At 42.5% G+C, this 19015-nt stretch overlaps 1 protein-coding gene across 1 annotated transcript; it reads right to left on the bottom strand.

Moving 5' to 3' along the window:
* Nucleotides 1-3440: 3440 nt before the first annotated feature.
* Nucleotides 3441-18988, bottom strand: LSM11 (LSM11, U7 small nuclear RNA associated). The gene is made up of 4 exons (XM_059174169.1): nt 18521-18988; nt 11678-11817; nt 9123-9206; nt 3441-8665 (listed from the first exon to the last, which is right to left on the bottom strand). Exons 1-4 carry the CDS (start codon nt 18963-18965, stop codon nt 8255-8257), a joined length of 1080 nt encoding a protein of 359 aa, XP_059030152.1. The 5' UTR covers nt 18966-18988; the 3' UTR covers nt 3441-8254.
* Nucleotides 18989-19015: the final 27 nt, after the last annotated feature.

Here is a 19015-nt window from a genome sequence, read left to right as displayed (position 1 = left end):
AGGCCCGGTCTCAGGACACAGAGTGCAGGCACAGGGAGGTTATGAATGCTAAGCATCTCACAGCAAGCTCGTCACAGTGTAAATGACATTAAGTGATTGCTGTCTGGACCAACCACTGTCCTTCACCAACCCCATGAGGTACGTTTGATATAGGTTAATCCCTATTTTAGAGATCAGGAAGTTGAGGCTCTGAAGTAACTCTTGCAGGAGCCTACAATAGTGAACTCCTTTCAGGATTGCTGTATTCTGGAAATTCACACATTATCAGGTTGAAGGGAAATTCTACAAGATGGACAGACAGCTTGCCAAACCTTTCTGCTTGTGTCCCCTTTCAGGTCTCAGAAGAAAGACTGGAAGCCTTCAAGTACTCTTTATTTTTCTTTGCTTTAGCACTTCCATAGCTCAGCCCTGACAAGAGCTTAGGAAGATGAATTACTATTAAAAAAAAATAAGATGGGCGCCTGGGTGGCTCAGTGGATTAAGCCGCTGCCTTCGGCTCGGGTCATGATCTCAGGGTCCTGGGATTGAGTCCCGCATCGGGCTCTCTGCTCAGCAGGGAGCCTGCTTCCCTCTCTCTCTCTCTCTGGCTGCCTCTCTGTCTACTTGTGATTTCTCTCTGTCAAATAAATAAATCTTTAAAAAAAAAAAAAAAGATGAATTTATAGTCAAGGCCCAAAGAATGTATTTTTCCCAAATGTTGGAAAACATTGGAAGGAAAGAGACAGCAGACTATGCATATTGAAGAGCTGGGTAAGACCCCTGCATTACCCCAGCTGCTTTTTAACAAGGCTATTGGATCGATACCCCTTCTAGGGCCAAACTTACTGATGGATGAAATACCTCCTGGTGCTCACTTGGCAGCCACTAGTCCCACAGTCACAGTGGGCCTGTTGCCCTGGGGGTACCCACCACCCTTATCCTCTTTGGAAGCCACGAAGCCCTGTGTGCATGTTCACTTCCAGCTAAAGAACAGTATGAATCAAAAAGGGACTAGAGACACTTGAAGCAGATCCCCAAATTATATTTTAACACAGCCCTCTGGTTTCTGATTAATCAGAGGGGATGACTCAGCTTTGTCTGTTTCCTGGTCAGTGCCTGAGAAAATTAATATTTTAAAGTTACAGCGGGCTAATAATAAACTCAATAGTCAGACCTAGATAGTATCCCAAATTTGCCAATGATTAGCAGAGGTGTTGGCAATTTACTTTCTATTTTTTGTGGGTTTTTTAAAAGATTTTATTTATTTGAGAGAGAGAGAGCGAGAGCGAGAGAGAGAGCAAGCACACGCACGCACAAGCAAGGGAAGGGGCAGAAGGAGAGAGTGAAGCAGACTCCCCGCTGAGCAGGGACGCCCAAAGCAGGGTGGTCCCAGGACCTCGATAATCATGACCTGAGCCGAAGGCAGATGCTTAATTAACCTAATGAGCCACTGAGGCGTCCCGAGTTACTTTCTGTTTTACTTGCCTCACCTATGTAGGAGAGACAAAAATCTTTCTCTTATGGCGGTTGTATTTGAATAAGGTAATGCCTATAATATGCTTGGCACAGGGCTGAGATACTCAAAAATGACAGTATTTCTTATTGCCTGATCTGTCTGCTGCCCCTTCACATAGCATGATTGAGTGAAATGTGATGCAAGTTACTATAGTCCAAAAAGGCACAAGATAAATTTTTTAATTATAATCTTATCTTTAATTATTCATTTGGAGACCGTAGCTATTTATTATTTCATATTTGGTAATCCTCTTTATTATATGCTTCTGAGAAATTATTTCTTGAGATAGAGGGGACTAGGTCTTTTGAAGGCCTTGACGTGAAGTGCTAGGAGACTCACTACCACTGACCACTCACCCTTTATACCCCCCGAGTCCAGCCTAAAACAACAGACTTTTCTGTGTCCATTATAAGTTTTCCTTTGATTCAGGAGCATATTTACTTGGTCTCAGAGTGGAGACCCAAGTCTGGTCATGGACCCGTAAGACAAACGCAACCTTTCTCATAAGCGGGCTCTTGGGCATCAACACTAGGTGGAACTGAATTGTTTCCAAAAGTGAGACAACTGCTGATAAATGGGAGCATCGAGACGGTTTCCCTGGGGTACTCCTTAGCCAGCAGCTGGGAAGAGGCTGGGTGGAGCTGACCAGATGCGTGAGACCATGATGTGAGACCAGTGACAGCCACTCTGAAACAGGGGATGCTTAGCAAGTTCGCTGTTCACCACTCTTCTCCAAGCACATTCAGTGGCTGATTGCCATCAGTCAGCTTTCCTAGGCTTCAAATTAGGCAAATCCAATATTGGGAAGAAACGTTTATATTGCCACTTGGGTTGATTATAGCTTGTTTCTCCTCCATCATCTAGATTCAGACTGGTGAGCTTTTAACAATGACTGGTAGCGGTAGCCGTGCGGGAGACTCACGTCCTTCTGGGGACTCCAGTTTCGCCATTCTCTTGAACCCACTGCCACCTAGCGGCGGCTGAGCAGATTGAGGAGTGCTTCTCTTCCGTTTCGGAAAGAATGTGGTGGGGCAATCAACTTCTTGTCCTTGCCATTCAAATCCAGGAAGTTTAGGGAAAGATAATAGATATCTCTCCTTCCACTGGCTTCCATCCCCCTGCCCATATTTAACTGTCACCGTACATTTTAAATATCAAGCTAGCTGACTCTTCTGCCTTTATTTTGATTAATGAGGACATTCTCATTTAATCAGAAGTCTTTGAGATACAAAACAAACAAGCAAGGGGAAGAATTGGAGTACGTGGGTCTCGCCTCTCATCCCTCCACTGTATTGGTTAGAAAATTCTTGTATGTCGGCTAAGCCCAGCTCAATATATTCTTTGAAAGCGGAGAATTGGATCTTGATGGTTAACTTGAGGTTTCCTTAAGCATCAGTGTGATTTTTGTCTACCTTACCCCAGTGACTCAGTTCTGGAAGCACACAGAGGAGATCAAGTAGTCCATGTGGCAAATCTTGGGGCAGTTCAAATTCCGGTACATGCACAGAAAGAAGCTGGTGACAAATTCAAATATTTTCGGAACCATGTGAGGATCAATTAGTCAAATGTGGTCAAACCCTTAGAGGGAGCAGAGTGAAGGGTGACCTTAGCATGAAGAGAGGGGGTTAATGCCAGTGAGCTACTAGGTAGAATAAATTCACAGGGCAATTACCACTGCTTGGAGCTTGGAAGAGATAATTCATGATGTGGGCCTAGCTCCTTTTCTAAGAAGGAGTTTCTGTTAAACATGGAAGAACAAAGTCACCCCAAGGAGAGTTGATGTAGATGTGTGTGCTTTGGTAAAGAAAAGGCACAAGGTTACAACAATGAGATGGCAGAAGGCTTGAAACGCATTAACTTTCAAGGGGTGTCTTCACTTGGTAATAAACTCCCCTGCCTCCTCCCCTCCACTACCCCTCAAAATCAGCAGAGACAAAGCAGTCAGTACATTAATACAATCATATTTATTACAGTTTCCAGACTCCCATATGACACATACCTAAAGCAGAACACTGCAAACTGACGTTATTAGCAGCAATCCTCCCTAAACATGAAGAATTTAGGTGAACTTCACAATTGGGAGTAATTTCAAGACAAGATTATAAGTTATGGTTTTTCTTTTAGCAGCTGGTATATGAATACTCAAACTATAAATACAGAGAGTCATCCAGGTTAGCCTTGTCTAAAAAAACATTAATAAGTCACGGAGCAGAGGGGTATCCCCAGGGCTGCCAAACAGAAGGCTAATGTCTTTAGATGTTAATATGAAATAAGCAAATCACTTTTCAAGATATCGCTCACTATCTGTGTTACTGTCAGGACAACAGAAAAAGAACTGGACAGCTGCCCTAGAACCTAGCTTACACATAATTCAGCCAGATAATCATTTAAATAATACCTCCCAAGATTGTTTAGACTTTTTTTTCCCCCACAGCTCTAAAAACATAACATCAGACATAACATCAGACATTTGCTCCAAAGGATTAAAAATCAAAAGCAATTGCAATGTATTGGGAATAGCTTTTATAGCTTTCCTGAGGGACAGTTGCCATCTTTTCAGAGAGTGTTTTTAAAGCAGCACTAACTCTGGTAGCTTATCAAACTACTTCTCATTCTAAATAAATAAAAGACCAACTGAAGGTCTCAGGTGTACTTATTTCTTTTTCCCTAGATCTCTGAGCCATCCAAAGCCATTCCTTGACAGATAGCTTTCATTTTTATTAGAGGAGTGCAATAGAAGTTACAAACACTTGAAAAATACTCAAAACACTGAGAGTAAAAGAGGCGCAACCCTTCCTCAGAGCCCAGGAACCTGTGACAGGAACCCCAAAGACTTATCTAAAATCCACCAACTCAATTTGCAAGTAATGACAGACCACCCACCTTTGCAACATAGGCACAGATAAGATTTTCTTGCTTTACAATCCCTAAGAAAAGCATCTGGGAGTTACTGCCCAGGAAAACAGAGGTTGATGCATAGAAGCTACTGAAAAGGGGTTGATTGAAGTTAGTATCTGGCACAGGAAGAGAAAAATTAAAACACTTGCTAAACCATTATATCTATACCATGATACTCGAAGGTGAATCCTGGCCTTCCCATAGCAACCACTTCGTTCACAAAAAATACATAAAAATGGAAAAGCTTTGAGGCAGCACCAGTGACAGCCGGCTGTCTTTGAATAACTTTAATTTTTCCTAAAAGCAAAAATTAAGAGAAAATTTACAGAATCAATTCTATTTCATGATTTTGCCCATGTCAGTGGCTTTGGGGATATTGCAAATAGAAATATAAAACCCCTCAGCATCAACTTAGGGTTCTATTTTTCTCTCAAGCTTCCTAGACTTCTGTACACAGCTTCTGAGGATTAAAGACAGCTCGTGGTTCATGCTTTGACAATCTCTAAAGGTATGCCTGGACAGTTTTATCACAAGGAGAGATGAAGCCCCTCCTGACCCAACAACTCAGAGCAAGGATTCTCATGCACCTAGACTTTAATGCGAATGGTTTCTAGGCTTTCTGACTTGATATACACCATGCACAGAGAGCAAGAAACTGACTGGTGTAAAGCCATCTGCCTTAGACACAGCTAACGCTGCTACCCATCTCACAAATGGCCCGCCATCATAAGATGGTCTCTGAAAGAGCATAAATGCTTCCCAAGTTCTAGAACAAACAACCTAAAGCAGAAGTTCTCCTGGTGGTAGAGGCACAGGATCACCTCTGTGCACAAAGAATGCCACATGAAATCACTCTGGGTGTGAAACCACATCTCCCATGGCTCAGTGCTCCTGAGAAGACCTCAAGAAGTGCACAGGTATGCCCCATGAACTGTCTCGGAAATGAATTCCCATGTTTAGAGATTACTTTGAAGAACCCATGTTGGATGTTCAAAAATAAGTACTATTCCTACTGAATGTCCTAAGCCCAAATCCCTGGAGAACACCTGAAACCAGTTTTGTTGCATTTCAGCTGTGTAGGGCACCCCTTCAAGTGAGCTTGTGGGGGCCTCCAGAACTCTACCATTCTGGCTATCACTTTCCTTTTCTCTTTCCTTCTCCTGAGGAAGACTTCAGTTATTTTCATAGCAACTTATTAAAATGTTCTAGGTGATGACATATTTTGAGCAGCATGTAAGTTAATAGAACCAATTTTTTGTTCCTTTTGAAATATTTCTACAATAATAAAGAAAAGGCAATACTTTTAAAAATTGACTTTCCTAAAAAAGAATTGTCATACTTTATAGAAAACACCACATGTACTATTTAAATAGTTTTCATCCTAGAATCACTAAGAGGGGCATATGGGCACATCAGACTGATCACATGAGTTTAAAATAATTTTCAGAGCCAGAATTATTAGATTAGACAGAAAAGTAGCAAACCAATCGTTATCTAGACATATGAACATTATATACAAACATGAAAATGCAGCATGTGTTTAAAATAAATCACATTAGATTTAGTCAGGCACTAAAATGAATGGAAACGGATATATTCCTTTTGATACCAAACTTATATTTTATTGGGAAAACCTGGTATCTACTGCAGCTTCTAGCCGAGGGACAGAACGGCAGACACAGAAAAACACCTAACAGGAAAGACTGGTAAAGAGGTAGAGGCAGGGGTGCCTGATGATTAAACAAGATAACTATTAACTGAGTAACTGAGATTTTAGACATACCACTTAGACGAGAATTTAGATGAGCAGATTCCAAAGGTAACTGCTTGACTTTGTAACACGGAACCTCTCTAAATGTTTCTGATATGGCTCTAAAGAAAAATATTTACAATGCATTTTAAAATAAAAGCAAGTAAACGAAACAAAACAAAACATCTTCCACAATTCCCCTTTGGGGATGTGTCATTTTTAGATGTGCATTGTCCCTTTGGTACTACCGTATAAATCCCTTGAAAAGTTCAGGGGAATTCTTTCTGACGATAATCAGAAAAGGGCTGGGGCTGGGATGTAGGGAAGCAGCAAAGAAACACTACTCTTCTTTTATTGAGGATATTCTTCTAAGAACTTCCATTTGCCTTAGGAGAAAGAAATGGATTATGGAAAACAGTTCCTGAAGATATCACTGCCTTCTGAGGACAAGTTCAAAATTATGACACCTACAGAGATGACTTTCGTATGTAGCACCTACCCTGCTCTTAAGACATAGAACTCTTACCAAGCTATGAAATATAGTTAGTAAAAGTTACTCATGGCACTTAAATATGTTTAGAGACTTTAAAATGCCTTCCTAAAATTCTCTGTCTCAGTGCCCCTGTGAGGTAGGTGTCTGAGGGGAAAAACTGAGGCACGGAGGGGTTAAGTCTGCTCTCCCTTTACTGCATGATGAGCCTGTGGCCCAGCTAGCAGAAGGACCAGGTGGCCTAACTCCCTCGACGTTATTCACCCTGCTTCTCAGAAGGCTTACCTAAGTTACATAAAAAAACACAGAAGGGGAATTTTTTTTTCAAGCATTTTAACTAGTTATCTATTTCTTATTCTCACTTTGAACAAGTTATTCTAAAATAAAACCAAATACAAACAAAATGAAAAATCAATATTGCCTAACAGTCTGTGTCTAGATGTAGCCTGTTCTGTACTAGTGATTGAAAAAGCATATATTATGATTCAAGTAGAAGTAACAGAGGGTGCTACAGTGTTCCCATTACTCAAGCCAGGCTGTGAGTAAAGTGTCCCTTATAGATGCCACCCACTGTACTTTGTAAGAATCTCTTCGGCATGACACGAGGGAATAAAACTAGCACTCCTGTTTCATGGAAATACCATTCTGAAAGTTACTCTACACAGTCCAGCCCTAACTGGAAAGGGAACTCTCAACCATGTGATGCATACGTACTACTGAGTTCATGCAGAACTCTTTGAAGCCATATATGAAGGTCACAGTCACCTGCCATAAAGCTCACAGAACAGTTCACACTACATACAGAAGGGCAATACTTGGGTACATGCACTAGCACCATGCCACAGAAGTGTAGGAAAAGGACAAGAAGCCACCTCATGAGAATCTTCTAGTCCCACCTGGCATGCCAGTCTCAGAAGCTACCTCTGGTAAGTGGGGAAGACTCCCAAAGTCCCGTATCCCTTTAAATAATAAGGAGGGGTAAAAACAGAATATTCGTTGTTGGCTGCTTTGAGCATACCAGCTACCTGAATTTTACTCTTTCATAAGTTAGTAGCTTTCTTAGTTTTATAGCTATTCAAAGGTAATAAATTACATATCTTGATGAAGGAAGAATGGTGTAGAGCAAAATTCAAAGGTCAGTTACAAGTTGTGGATACAAGACTACTGGGAAATTTATACTGCTACTCTTAGAATCAAATTCATGAGTACTTAGGGCACTAGCTTTTAGAAATGAAATAACTTTTTTTGAGGTGTTTTTTTCCCCTTCCATCCTTATAGTATCTTTGGGGTGAATTTAATTCATACCAGACCTCTAATTCAAATGAAGATTTGATACTTGGTTTCAATGTCTAAAGTTGACCATGACATCAAATAAGATGCAGGTTGTTTCCTCCGTACAGCTTCTGACTTGATATTAATGCAAATACCCACCCTCCTAAGGCCTCTGTGCCCTGGAGGGAGCTCCTCTTCCAGAGGGCCTGAGCCTGGCTCTATGCTCTGTACATGCATGACCAGAGGGAATTATTCCAACTCAGAGTTTCACTGGGGTACTAGGATACAGCATAGCAGCAATTCATGCATTTTATTTCTAAAAACCAAAGCTCCCATGAGGCCGAGCTGGTCACTGTGCAAGATGAACCAGCAGGACATTCTCGCCTCGAATGAAAATCTGATTTATGTGTCGAGTGAATACCTGCTGGTAATCCACTTTGGGCTTTCGCTTTTTCTTACGGGGCTGGCCCCTGGAAAGGGTGGTGGCCCTGGAAAAGGTACCTCCCGCACTTGACCCTTCTGTCCGTGTAGTCCTCCCTGACATCTCTGACCTGGACTCCTCCCTTGCAGATGCCTGCAGGGAAGAAGGAACAGAGCGGGAACGCCTGCGTGAGCCCCGGTCAGTATCTCCTCTTCCCCACACTGAAGCCACCTTCCAAGTAGACGTCTGGGAATATCTGGACAGAGTGGAGTCTTCAACTGCAGACTTAGAATCTCCTTCTTTTTTGGAAGAATCTTGAAGTTTTAGGCGATCAAACAGCTATAAGGAAAGCAATGATAAGTATCAGCCTTCTCTTTAGCCTCCGACATCCCTATTTGAATATATAGAAAAAACCCCACCAGATTGCTTAATTAGGTTTTATAGGCTCCCTGTTGTGCATTTTTTAAAAAAGTTAGTAATAAATCTTTTGTGTGTAGCCATAATACAGATAAATCAATAATGTCAAGAGAAAAGGTACCTTCTTTTTCCTTTGGTATAAAATGGAAAGATTTCAAGAGGTAACCTCTTGTTTAAATACTATCCAGGTCAAAAGCAGACTCATTTACGATTAACTGAAAGCATGAGAAGTGAGACTAACAAAGATCTTCGTTCAGGCATACATAGTGGACAGCAACTGAGCTCTCCCACTAGGAAATCTGGTTGCCACACTCAGTGATCTCCATTTCTAAGCTTGAAAGCACACTGGGTACTCAGGAAGTCAGGGGAAACAGCCTACCCTAGTTAGAGTCAATGAAGAATCCCGCTCATATGCTTTGCCTAGAACAGGTTTTCGGTAGGTCTCATCCACATCAGTAAGTGCCTAGAAAAACACCCAAAGGAGAAAAAAATTCAGAAAATTAAAAATATTATTGTTATAGCTTCCAGGAAAAATTTTAAAAAGCAGAATAAACATCTCATTTAAAGGAACTAAACTTACCAAGTGACTCTGCTCTTGGGCAGAAAAAAATGGTAATACCTGGTACCTTCTGTGTAAGATTTCCAAGTTGCTATCATCATATAATATTGGTATTATATGGTAAGGGGCCTTTCCAAAGGTATGGTAGAGGTTCTTAAATTTCAGTATGCATAAACATCTAGGAAGCTTGTTAAAATATCAATCCAAGGCTACTTCCTAGATATGCTGATTTAGTAGATTTGGGATAAAGCCCAAGAACTTTCTGCTTTAACCAGAAACTCTACAATTGTGATGTAGGATGCCCCTAGGCCACACTTTGAGAAACACTATTCTACTGCTTCTTTTCCTTCCTCAGTTTCTAGGTCTTATGACAGCAATGAACAGGTATTAACCAGAGTTTCATATAAAATTGCTGGTGAATTTTTGTCCCTGAGAGATCAGTCTCAGAGGACAGCTATTTAGGATTCAGTGAGATCATGTATGAGAAATCAATTTGAAAAGTGTAACTCATCCCACAAATATAAGCTGTCAGGATTATTATTATGGCCATCATATCAAAGATGTTCTCTTAAATACTTTTCCTTCAAAGGTAAAATTGTAACAGTAAAGTACTTTTCCCTACATTTTAGATATAAGAAAAGTGGGCCTCAGAGAAATTACCTTGCCTAGAGTAACACAACTACCAAGTGGTAAAGCTAGGATTCAAATCCAGGTCTTTCCATTCCACAGTGGTTGAAAAAATGGTCTTAGGAGTCAGAAACACCTGGAATTAACTTCCACTTACTGACAGGATACTGACAGTAACTTCCACTTACTGACAGGATAATCTGGGCCAATCATTCAATACTTCTAGCCTCAATTTCTTCATTTGTAAAATAGAGCAGTAGTAAACTTTGCTCATTGAGATAAACCCTTAGTATACTATCCAGCAAATGCTAAGTGCTTAATAAATGCCAGCAACTACTATACTCATCTAGGAGAATGCATGGATGAAGACAAAATGCAGGAAAAAGAAAAGTTGGAGATGGAAGACCATATGAAAAAGAAGTACCAGAAAGCCTGGTGTTCCTATTTTAACTGCGTCATATTGAAGTTGTGCTATAATGTATCTCTTTATTCCCACAAATGTCTAGTAAGCAGACAGCCTCTAGGAGACTGGGGGCACACTTCCTTCCTAAGGAAATACCACACAACGTGTCTGGCTTATTAGGATGCCTGCTTCCCCTCTATCTTCATCTATCTTCCTAAAACTGTAGAGTAAAATTCCTTTCTGAAATTTCTGTACCTAGCTCTGTGGTAAAATACTAGTCAAAGTGTGAAATCAATAAATATTTTGAAATGAATGAAAAATGGTCAGTAGGAAATTGATAAAAAATTCCTAAACAGTTGGAATAGGTAACTATTCCTTAAGGCTGGGTTTCTTAACCATAGCACTTGACATTCTTTTTTAGGTTATGCAATTTTTTTTCCATTTTCTTTTCTTTTCTTTTCAGTGTTCCAAAATTCATTGTTTATGCAGCACACTCAATGCTCCATGCAATACGTGCCCTCCTCAATACCCACCACCAGGCTCACCCAATCCCCCACCCCTCTCCTCTCCAAAACCCTCAGTTTTTTTCTCAGAGGCCACAGTCTCTCATGGTTTGTTTCCCCCTCTGATTTCCCCCATCTCACTCCTTCTCTCCATCTCCCAATGTTTTCTGTGTTATTCCTTATGCTCCACAAGTAAGTGAAACTGTATGATAATTGACTCTCTCTGCTTGACTTATTTCACTCAGCATAATCTCCTCCAGTCCCGTCTATGTTGATACAAAAGTTGGGTATTCATCCTTTCTGATGGAGGCATAATACTCCATAGTGTATATGGACCACATCTTCCTTATCCATTCGTCTTTTGAAGGGCATCTTAGTTCTGCTATTGCTGAATGAACATTGGGGTACAGATGGCCCTTCTTTTCACTACATCTGTAACTTTGGGGTAAATACACAGTAAGCATTTGACATCGTGCACCAGATACTTCTTTGCTGTTGGTGGGCTATCCTGTGTGCTGTATGATGTGCAGCAGCCCCTCTGGCCTCGACCCAGTAGATGCCAATAATACCCTATGCCACCGTGATGACAATTTAAAAAATATTCCCAGGCACTGGCAAATGTCCCTAGGAGGGAGAGAAGAGTAAAACTATTCTGATTGAAAGCCAATGCCTTAAAGAAAAGGAATCAACAGAAAGTACTCTTTTGTTGTCAGCCAAGAATGCAAAAATCCTAGTTCTTCTGGGAAGTTATTCTATAGGTTTTCCTAAATAAGGTTACTTTAGACAGACAAAAGATGTAATCACTAAGAAGTTCTCCAGCCTCTTAAGAAAGGCTTAATTACCATATTCCAGAACTTGTCAAAGGCGACGAGGAAGCCTGTACAGACGCCCCGAAGACCCTTGAAAGTGCGGATGTGAACATTCACTTTCACTCCCTCCCGGATACAACGATGGAGCTCACCCAGAGGGCTGCCTTCATGCACTGAAACAAGACAAGAACAGTGAGCATAGCATGAACATCTGCTCTCGTTCCCAGAATTAACAACCAAGACCACCTAACCATTTCTAGCAACATTAGGCAACATAGTGCAGTGGAAACCTCACTATGGAAAGAGGAAGGCCCAATGGGCAACATAACTAGTGCAGGCAACATACACTGAAATAAGGCAAGATTCCACCAGACGGAGATAAAGCATACATTTGTTTATCATCGAAGTGTTTCACTACTCATACATCCTGTGTTCTATGATGTCATTGATTCTAAGATGCACCATTATTTAAAAATGTTTTTTTGGGAAAAACCCCATATTAAATGTATACATCAGCAGCAAAATTCTTCTAAGTTCTATATCTGGGTAAGAAAACTTTTTTAAAAAAATATTATTTATTTATTTATTTGACAGAGAGAGAGAGCGAGCACACAAGCAGGGGGAGCAGCAGGCAGAGGGAGAAGCAGGGTCCCCACTGAGCAAGGAGCCCAATGTGGGGCTTGATCCCAAGACCCTGGAGATCCTGAACTAAGCTAAAGGCAGACGCTTAACTGACTGAGCCACCCAGGTGCCCCAGGACAACATTTTTAAGGATAATTCTCATGAAGCACATATTCAGCTTGACTCTTTACCAAAAAACCCAAAACCAAACAGCATGTTCATATGTTTAAAGGAAACAAACCACGTAAAACATCCGCCCTTCATCATGTGCAGTGCTCTAAGACAGAAGGGACTTTCGGCCACCCATCTGAAGACACTCCATGCCTAAGCTCTCTGAAGCCGCTAGATTCCAGTGCACATCGTCTTCACACTAGGAGGAAGAGACGTGATTGCATTCCAAGCCTGGCTGATACAGAGGCACCTGCTAGGCATTAGGCTCCTATGATACTGCTGATAAGTATCACATAAAAAGAGTATGACGACTCATGGGAAGAATGCTGGGACTATAAATTGCAGCCTTTACTCTGATGGATTCTTTTTTTCAGAGCTTGGGAACGGAGATGAATTTTATTTTTATTACTTCACATTAACTTAGCCTTCACAATATGAAGGCTATACTATATAAAACCTTCCAAAAGAAAACCACATGTGCACACACACACACTCTTACACTCACACTCACGCATACACAGTCTCAGTCTTTCCTCCCAGATTTGCAAGGGAAAATCCTCTGGAGACTGATTACTGCCATCAGCTGCAAATACACAAAAATTTCTGTTTTGTTTCTAGTGGCATGAAAGAGAACAGCAGTCCTGCACTTCGGTTTGTAGAACTAAGCAGGTTACTCTTGACCCTCTTACCCCTCACTCATATCCCTCACTATCCCCTTCCCCCTCCCTATCCCTCACTCCTAGATCAGCTTATAAATGATGGCAGTGATAATTTAATAAAAGAAAATACTCTTTGAAGAAAGTAACTTAGCAGATGAGAAGTAGGAGTTTGTGTCAGACTGAAAAATCAGCAAGAAGGCACAGTTGAAGGCAGTGTGTGGCAGATACAGAGGCCTTGGAAAGGAACATGAGCACCTTGGTCTGACCTTCATCATCTACCTTTGCTATGGCAATAGCAGTATTTTGAAATTATATGAATGCTTGAGTGACTTTTTCTCCACAAGTCTGAGTTTCCTTATTCATAAAATGAAGTTAGGCTAGTTATCTTCTAGATTCATCTCAGAAATAAGTCTCTATAATTCAATTTCTTGGAAACTGATCATACTGCCTGGATCAGTCTCTTTGCATATACACGTTCCCTGTTTCCCCCCACCCCCGTGTGTGTTTCTTCCAACAGTGGGAAGACCATTCTTTTTCTAACTTGTAAATAAACAGAAGTACTACTTTGCCCCCTGAGCCCCCAAACCAGAGAGAAAACACAAACACACATCTTAACAACAGTTTCTTATTCTGGTTAAACAAATGATAAACTCAGGTCTTTCAACTCTCATATCTGTACTTTTCTCTTGACTTTTTTCTTCCAAAGATTTAATAAGGTGTAATTCCAGGGACCACTTCACTCCTTATCATCAAAAATATAACACTAGCACCACCTATCACAGCAAACTGCCAAGGCAAAAATGAGCTCCACATTCTGACTTGGAATGCACACTCTGATCTCTTTACAGCAGTCTCTATAACAAACTCCAAATGGATATGTATAAGCCAGTCTTTTAAATTTAATACAATAAAAATATATGCCTTATCTTTGAAGACAGTTATTCTTCCAGATCTCCTTCTCCATTGTCATTATTCTAAAGCCAAGTCATTCCTTTTTTTTTTTTTTAATTTAAAGATTTTATTTATTTAGTTGACAGAGAGAGATCACAAGTAGGCAGAAAGGCGGGGATGGGGGGTAGGGGAGGGAAGCAGACTTCTGCAGAGCAGAGAATCTGATGTAGGGCTCAATCCCAGGACCCTGAGATGGTGACCTGAGCCAGAGACAGAGGCTTAATCCATTGAGCCACCCAGGTGCCCCAAGCTAGGTCATTCTTTTTCTTTCTTTTTTGTTTTTTTTTTTTAAGATTTTATTTATTTGTCAGAGAGAGAGAGGGAAAGAGCGAGCACAGGCAGACAGAGTGGCAGGCAGAGACAGAGGCTCCTGCCAAGCAAGGAGCCCGATGTGGGACTCGATCCCAGGACGCTGGGATCATGACCTGAGCCGAAGACAGCTGCTTAACCAACTGAGCCACCCAGGCGTCCCAAGCCAGGTCATTCTTAACTCCATTTGTCTCCTTACTTGTGGCCACACTAAGCTCAGACAATAGATTCTCAATAACTAAGACATAACCTTTCCTTTCTCCTTCCCCAACCAATAATATAGTCCAGTGCCTTATCAGATGATTGGTTTACTACAACAGTCTCCCAGTTCCCCTCAGATCATCTCTGACACCATCAATTATCACCAATTACTGAGCACTCCGTATGAGCCAGGCCTTGGGGTAAGTTTAACTCTATGCATGTTATTTGATTTAATCCTCACAACTTTAACACATAGGTACTATTATTTTGTCCCACTTTATAGATGAGGAAAATGAGGCTCAGAAATGTTTATGTAAATAATTTCTCAGGGCACCTTGGTGGCTCAGTGAGTTAAAGCCTCTGCCTTTGGCTCTGGTGATGATCCCAGGGTCCTGGGATCAAGCCCCACATCGGACTCTCTGCTCAGCAGGGAGCCTGCTTCCTCCTCTCTCTCTCTCTCTGCCTGCTTCTCTGCCTAGTTGTGATCTGTGTCAAATAAATAAATAAATAAATCCTTAAAATAAATAAGTAAATTCTCAAGGTTACCTACCTAGTGAACAGCTGAGCCAACACCCGATACAGGCAGGGTATATTTACATCCTGACCTGGAGCTTTTAATTATGACAGTCTAAAACAATAACCACAACAATAACCTGTAACAATCACAATGACATTTAACATTTACTGAGAATTTCCCTACGTGTAAAGCTTTGAATGGGTTAACTAACTTAAACCTAACAACTATAAGTAGATACTATTACTGTTCTCACTTTACAGATGAGGAAACTGAGGCCCCAAAGAGTTTAAGTGACTTACCTACTGAAAACAGCTAGAAAGTGGAGGAGTCAGTGTTCAAAACTAAAAAAGTCAGCAGTCAAACCCTTGAGTTTGTGGTCTAAACCTCCATAAATACATTTTACTACTAGAAAGTAAGTTATTAGAAACATTGCCCTAAAAGTGCTTTCACTTAAGAATACACATGATGGTTCCCACTGTCTATCAAAACAAAGTCAAAGAGAAACTCTTTGGTCTTTAAAGTATTTTAATAAATCCTTCTCTGGACCCAAATTCAGTTCTCATTACCCTAGACAAACACCCCTCTGCCTCAGTTATGTGGCACCCTCCACCCACCAAAGAAACAAGAAAAATGAGAATGTACTCCCCTCTTCCTTTACTTGAGATTAGCATAAAGGCCCAGACACACAGGCCCTGGACTTGGACAAACTCAGCATTAAGTTTCACATGCAAACTAACTAGCTATGTGATCCTGGGCAAGTAGTTAAGCACAACAAACTTCATTTATAAAATAGTATCTAGGGGTAAAATAAGATAAAAGGCATCTAAAGGGCTTAGCAAAGTACACAGCAAAGTACACAGCACTTACCAGCTAAATAACAGTAGCTATAATTAGCAACAATGAAATTGTCTCTTGACTTAAAAAAGGACATGAGGGAACTTTCTGGGATGATGATTTGTTCTGTATCTTGATTGCGGTGGTAATTTCACAACTGCACATTCGTCAAAACTCACTCAAAATGCTTGTCATCTGGCAAGCATTTCTGATATCTGCCACTGAACACAGTGACCTAGTTAGCCATTCAAAGCTATTTTGTTATGTGTAAATTATACCTCAATAGCTTAATTTTTAAATAATTACTGTTATCTTCAACCATGTCCCTCCTTAAAATTAACTTTAAGATCTGAAGCCAAAATCTTCCGGGAACTCTTTCTGAATAAATTTAATCTTCACCCTTGCTTCTGTACTTTTTTTACTTTCTTCCTTTTTGATTTTTGAAGATTCATTTATTTATTTTAGAGAGAGAGTGTGTGCATGAGCAGGGGGAGGGGCAGAGGGAGGGAGAGGAAGAGAAGCAGACTCTCTGCTGAGTGGGGATCCCCAGGCAGGGCCCAGGATAGATCTCACAACCCTGAAATCATGACCCGAGCTTAAATAGAGTCAGACATTCGACTGAGACATCCAGACACGCCTGCACTTTTCTTGCTTCCTGAAGCTCACCAGTTCTCAGTGATGTCTACCCATCTCTATCATGGATACTCATGTATACTCATATATACTCTATTACGTATACTATCATGTATATGAGAAACAGCTATTTCTAGTGATGTGATTAAAATTTTCAGTGCTGTGGTGCCTGGGTGGCTCAGTCAGTTAAGCATCTGCCTTCAGCTTAGGTCATGATCCCAGGGTCCTGGGATCAAGCCTGGCGTCAGGTTCCCTGCTCGGCAAGGAGCCTGCTTCTCCCTTTCCCTCTGCCTGCTGCTTCCCCTGCTTGTTATCTCTCTCTCTGACTGAAATAAATAAATAAATAAATAAACGAATAAATAAATAAATAAATAAAATCAATCTTTAAAAATAAAATAAAATTTTCAGCGTCTATAGCACATTCTGAGATATTGATTCCAGGCATATATTTAACCATGGGAAATCAACAAAGGTGTTTTCATGCTGTCATCCCAATATACCACAGTGCTCTATAGGTAAAGCTAAAACCACTTGCCATATAGAAATAAGTCTTTCCCTTGCCAGTCTCAGTAGCAAAGCAACAACTGGCAAAATGGAAATAAATGTTACAATCTGAGGCTTGGAGTGCATTTCCAAGATCTGATAGTGGCAAAAAGTCTAGGCAAAATAAGGTCCCCCAAACTGCTCTTATTTTAGGAACACGCATACTTTATCTTTGTGTTACTGTTGGGCAAGCAAGCTGGGGTTCACCCTAGCTTTGGCAAGAATGCTCTGGCACTGTCACAGTAAATGATCTGACAAAGATACATCTAACTGCAGACAGCTTTTCAGGATGTTTCTTTCTTAATAAACACTTCTAGGAATGAAACAAAATACTCCCTGCTTAGCACAACCCTCTAAAGGCAGTGATTTAATAATGTTACAATTTAGCTATCAGGATACAGATGCTTTCTTTGAATGGCTAACTAGGTCATGGCGTTCAGTGGCAGATGTCAGAAATGCTTGCCAGATGACAAAAGACATAACCCTTGGTTGTTTTTATTCCATGTGCATAAGACCTAACTCACACATTAGCAACCTCCCCTGTTTACAGCTTTACTCCAAGGATCTATTAGGAAGGTCCAAGAGATTCCCTTGTGGCATTTTACACCTTCAGAACTTAAAATAACCTGCGCATATGGTAATATGAGTCTGACAGACACACTCCTGCGCCCATCCTGGCAGAATGGCTGTGAAGCAGTGTCTGGGTTTAAGTGGCATGTGTGCCTGCTGCATTCCAGCACTTGTGATTTGGTAATGCAAACATGTGTATCAATACCCCATAGCCCTTCTCCTATAAGCACCCTGGAAGGAGCTGTCAATGTGCAGGAGTTATGAGATTATGCCCTCTGGTCTAACTGAACAGACAGGTCTCCCCACACTCCATCCTACCATCCTCAATCCCCCTAACCAAACACTCTCCTTTCCTGAATACTGGTTGTGCCCTCCCCTCTGGCCGTGGTCCCCAAGGTTTCTCATCACCTCTGCAGATCCTCCTTGTGATGTCCCGTTTCCGGGCCCCACCACCTCTTTTGATCCCCATCACACCCGCAGACCCTCGCTGCAGGCCCCTCACCCCTGCAGCCACTTGTACGGACCCCGTTTACCTCCGCGGACTTACACCCTTACCCGCCAGACCCTTCCCATGGCTCCTCATTACCTCTACAGCCTTAGCACTCTTCCCCCGCTCCCCGCTCCTGCAGACCTCTCATGACTCCAGAAGACCCTCCCCACACTCCCATTAGCCATTTGACTCATGGAGAACTTCCTTAAGGTGGAGGATTATCTCCGCAGCCTTCACCAAGACCCTCCCCCTAATGCGTGCGGACCTACTCCAAGTCCCTAGCGCCCTGCAAACGCCCCCTGGGCCACCAGCTTCCGGGCAGCCCGCGGGGCCCTCGTCCCCACACCCCCCACCCCGCCCGCGCCCGCCGGACTCACAGGGCATTCGCGTGAGCACATTGCGCGGCGCCTTCCTGCTCCGACCCGGACCCCGCCGGCGCGCCCCGGCGGCCCCGTCCCCTTCCTCCTTGGCCACCATGAGGCGACGGAGGCGCTGGATGCGCTCGGGGTCTGGAGCGGGGGCGTCCTGGCGGCGGCGGGCTCTGGCCGAGGGCCCGGCAGCGGCGGCGGGGACCCCCGAGCCCGCGGCCGCGCTCCGCGCCCGCCCGCGCCCGCCGCCCCGGACCCCGGTCCTGAGGAAGCTCTCGTACTCGGCCAGGTTGTTGAAGCAGGGCGCGTTGGGGTAGGGGATGGGCGGCAGGCGGGGCGCGTACAGGGCCAGCAGAGGGTCGAAGCTGTCAGAGCTGACATCCAGCCGCGGGCTCGGCGGGCGCGCGGGGCTCCCGGCGCGAGCCGACCTCGCCCCCCGCTCCCGCTCCTCCATGTTTGAAAGGCCCGCAAGCCGAGGCCGATGGGAAGAAGGAGCGGAGCCGC

Source organism: Mustela lutreola, chromosome 5, assembly GCF_030435805.1.
Source record: "Mustela lutreola isolate mMusLut2 chromosome 5, mMusLut2.pri, whole genome shotgun sequence".
NCBI lineage: Eukaryota > Metazoa > Chordata > Mammalia > Carnivora > Mustelidae > Mustela > Mustela lutreola.
Note: the sequence above shows the minus strand (reverse complement) of the source record. Positions and strands in the feature narration are given on the sequence as shown.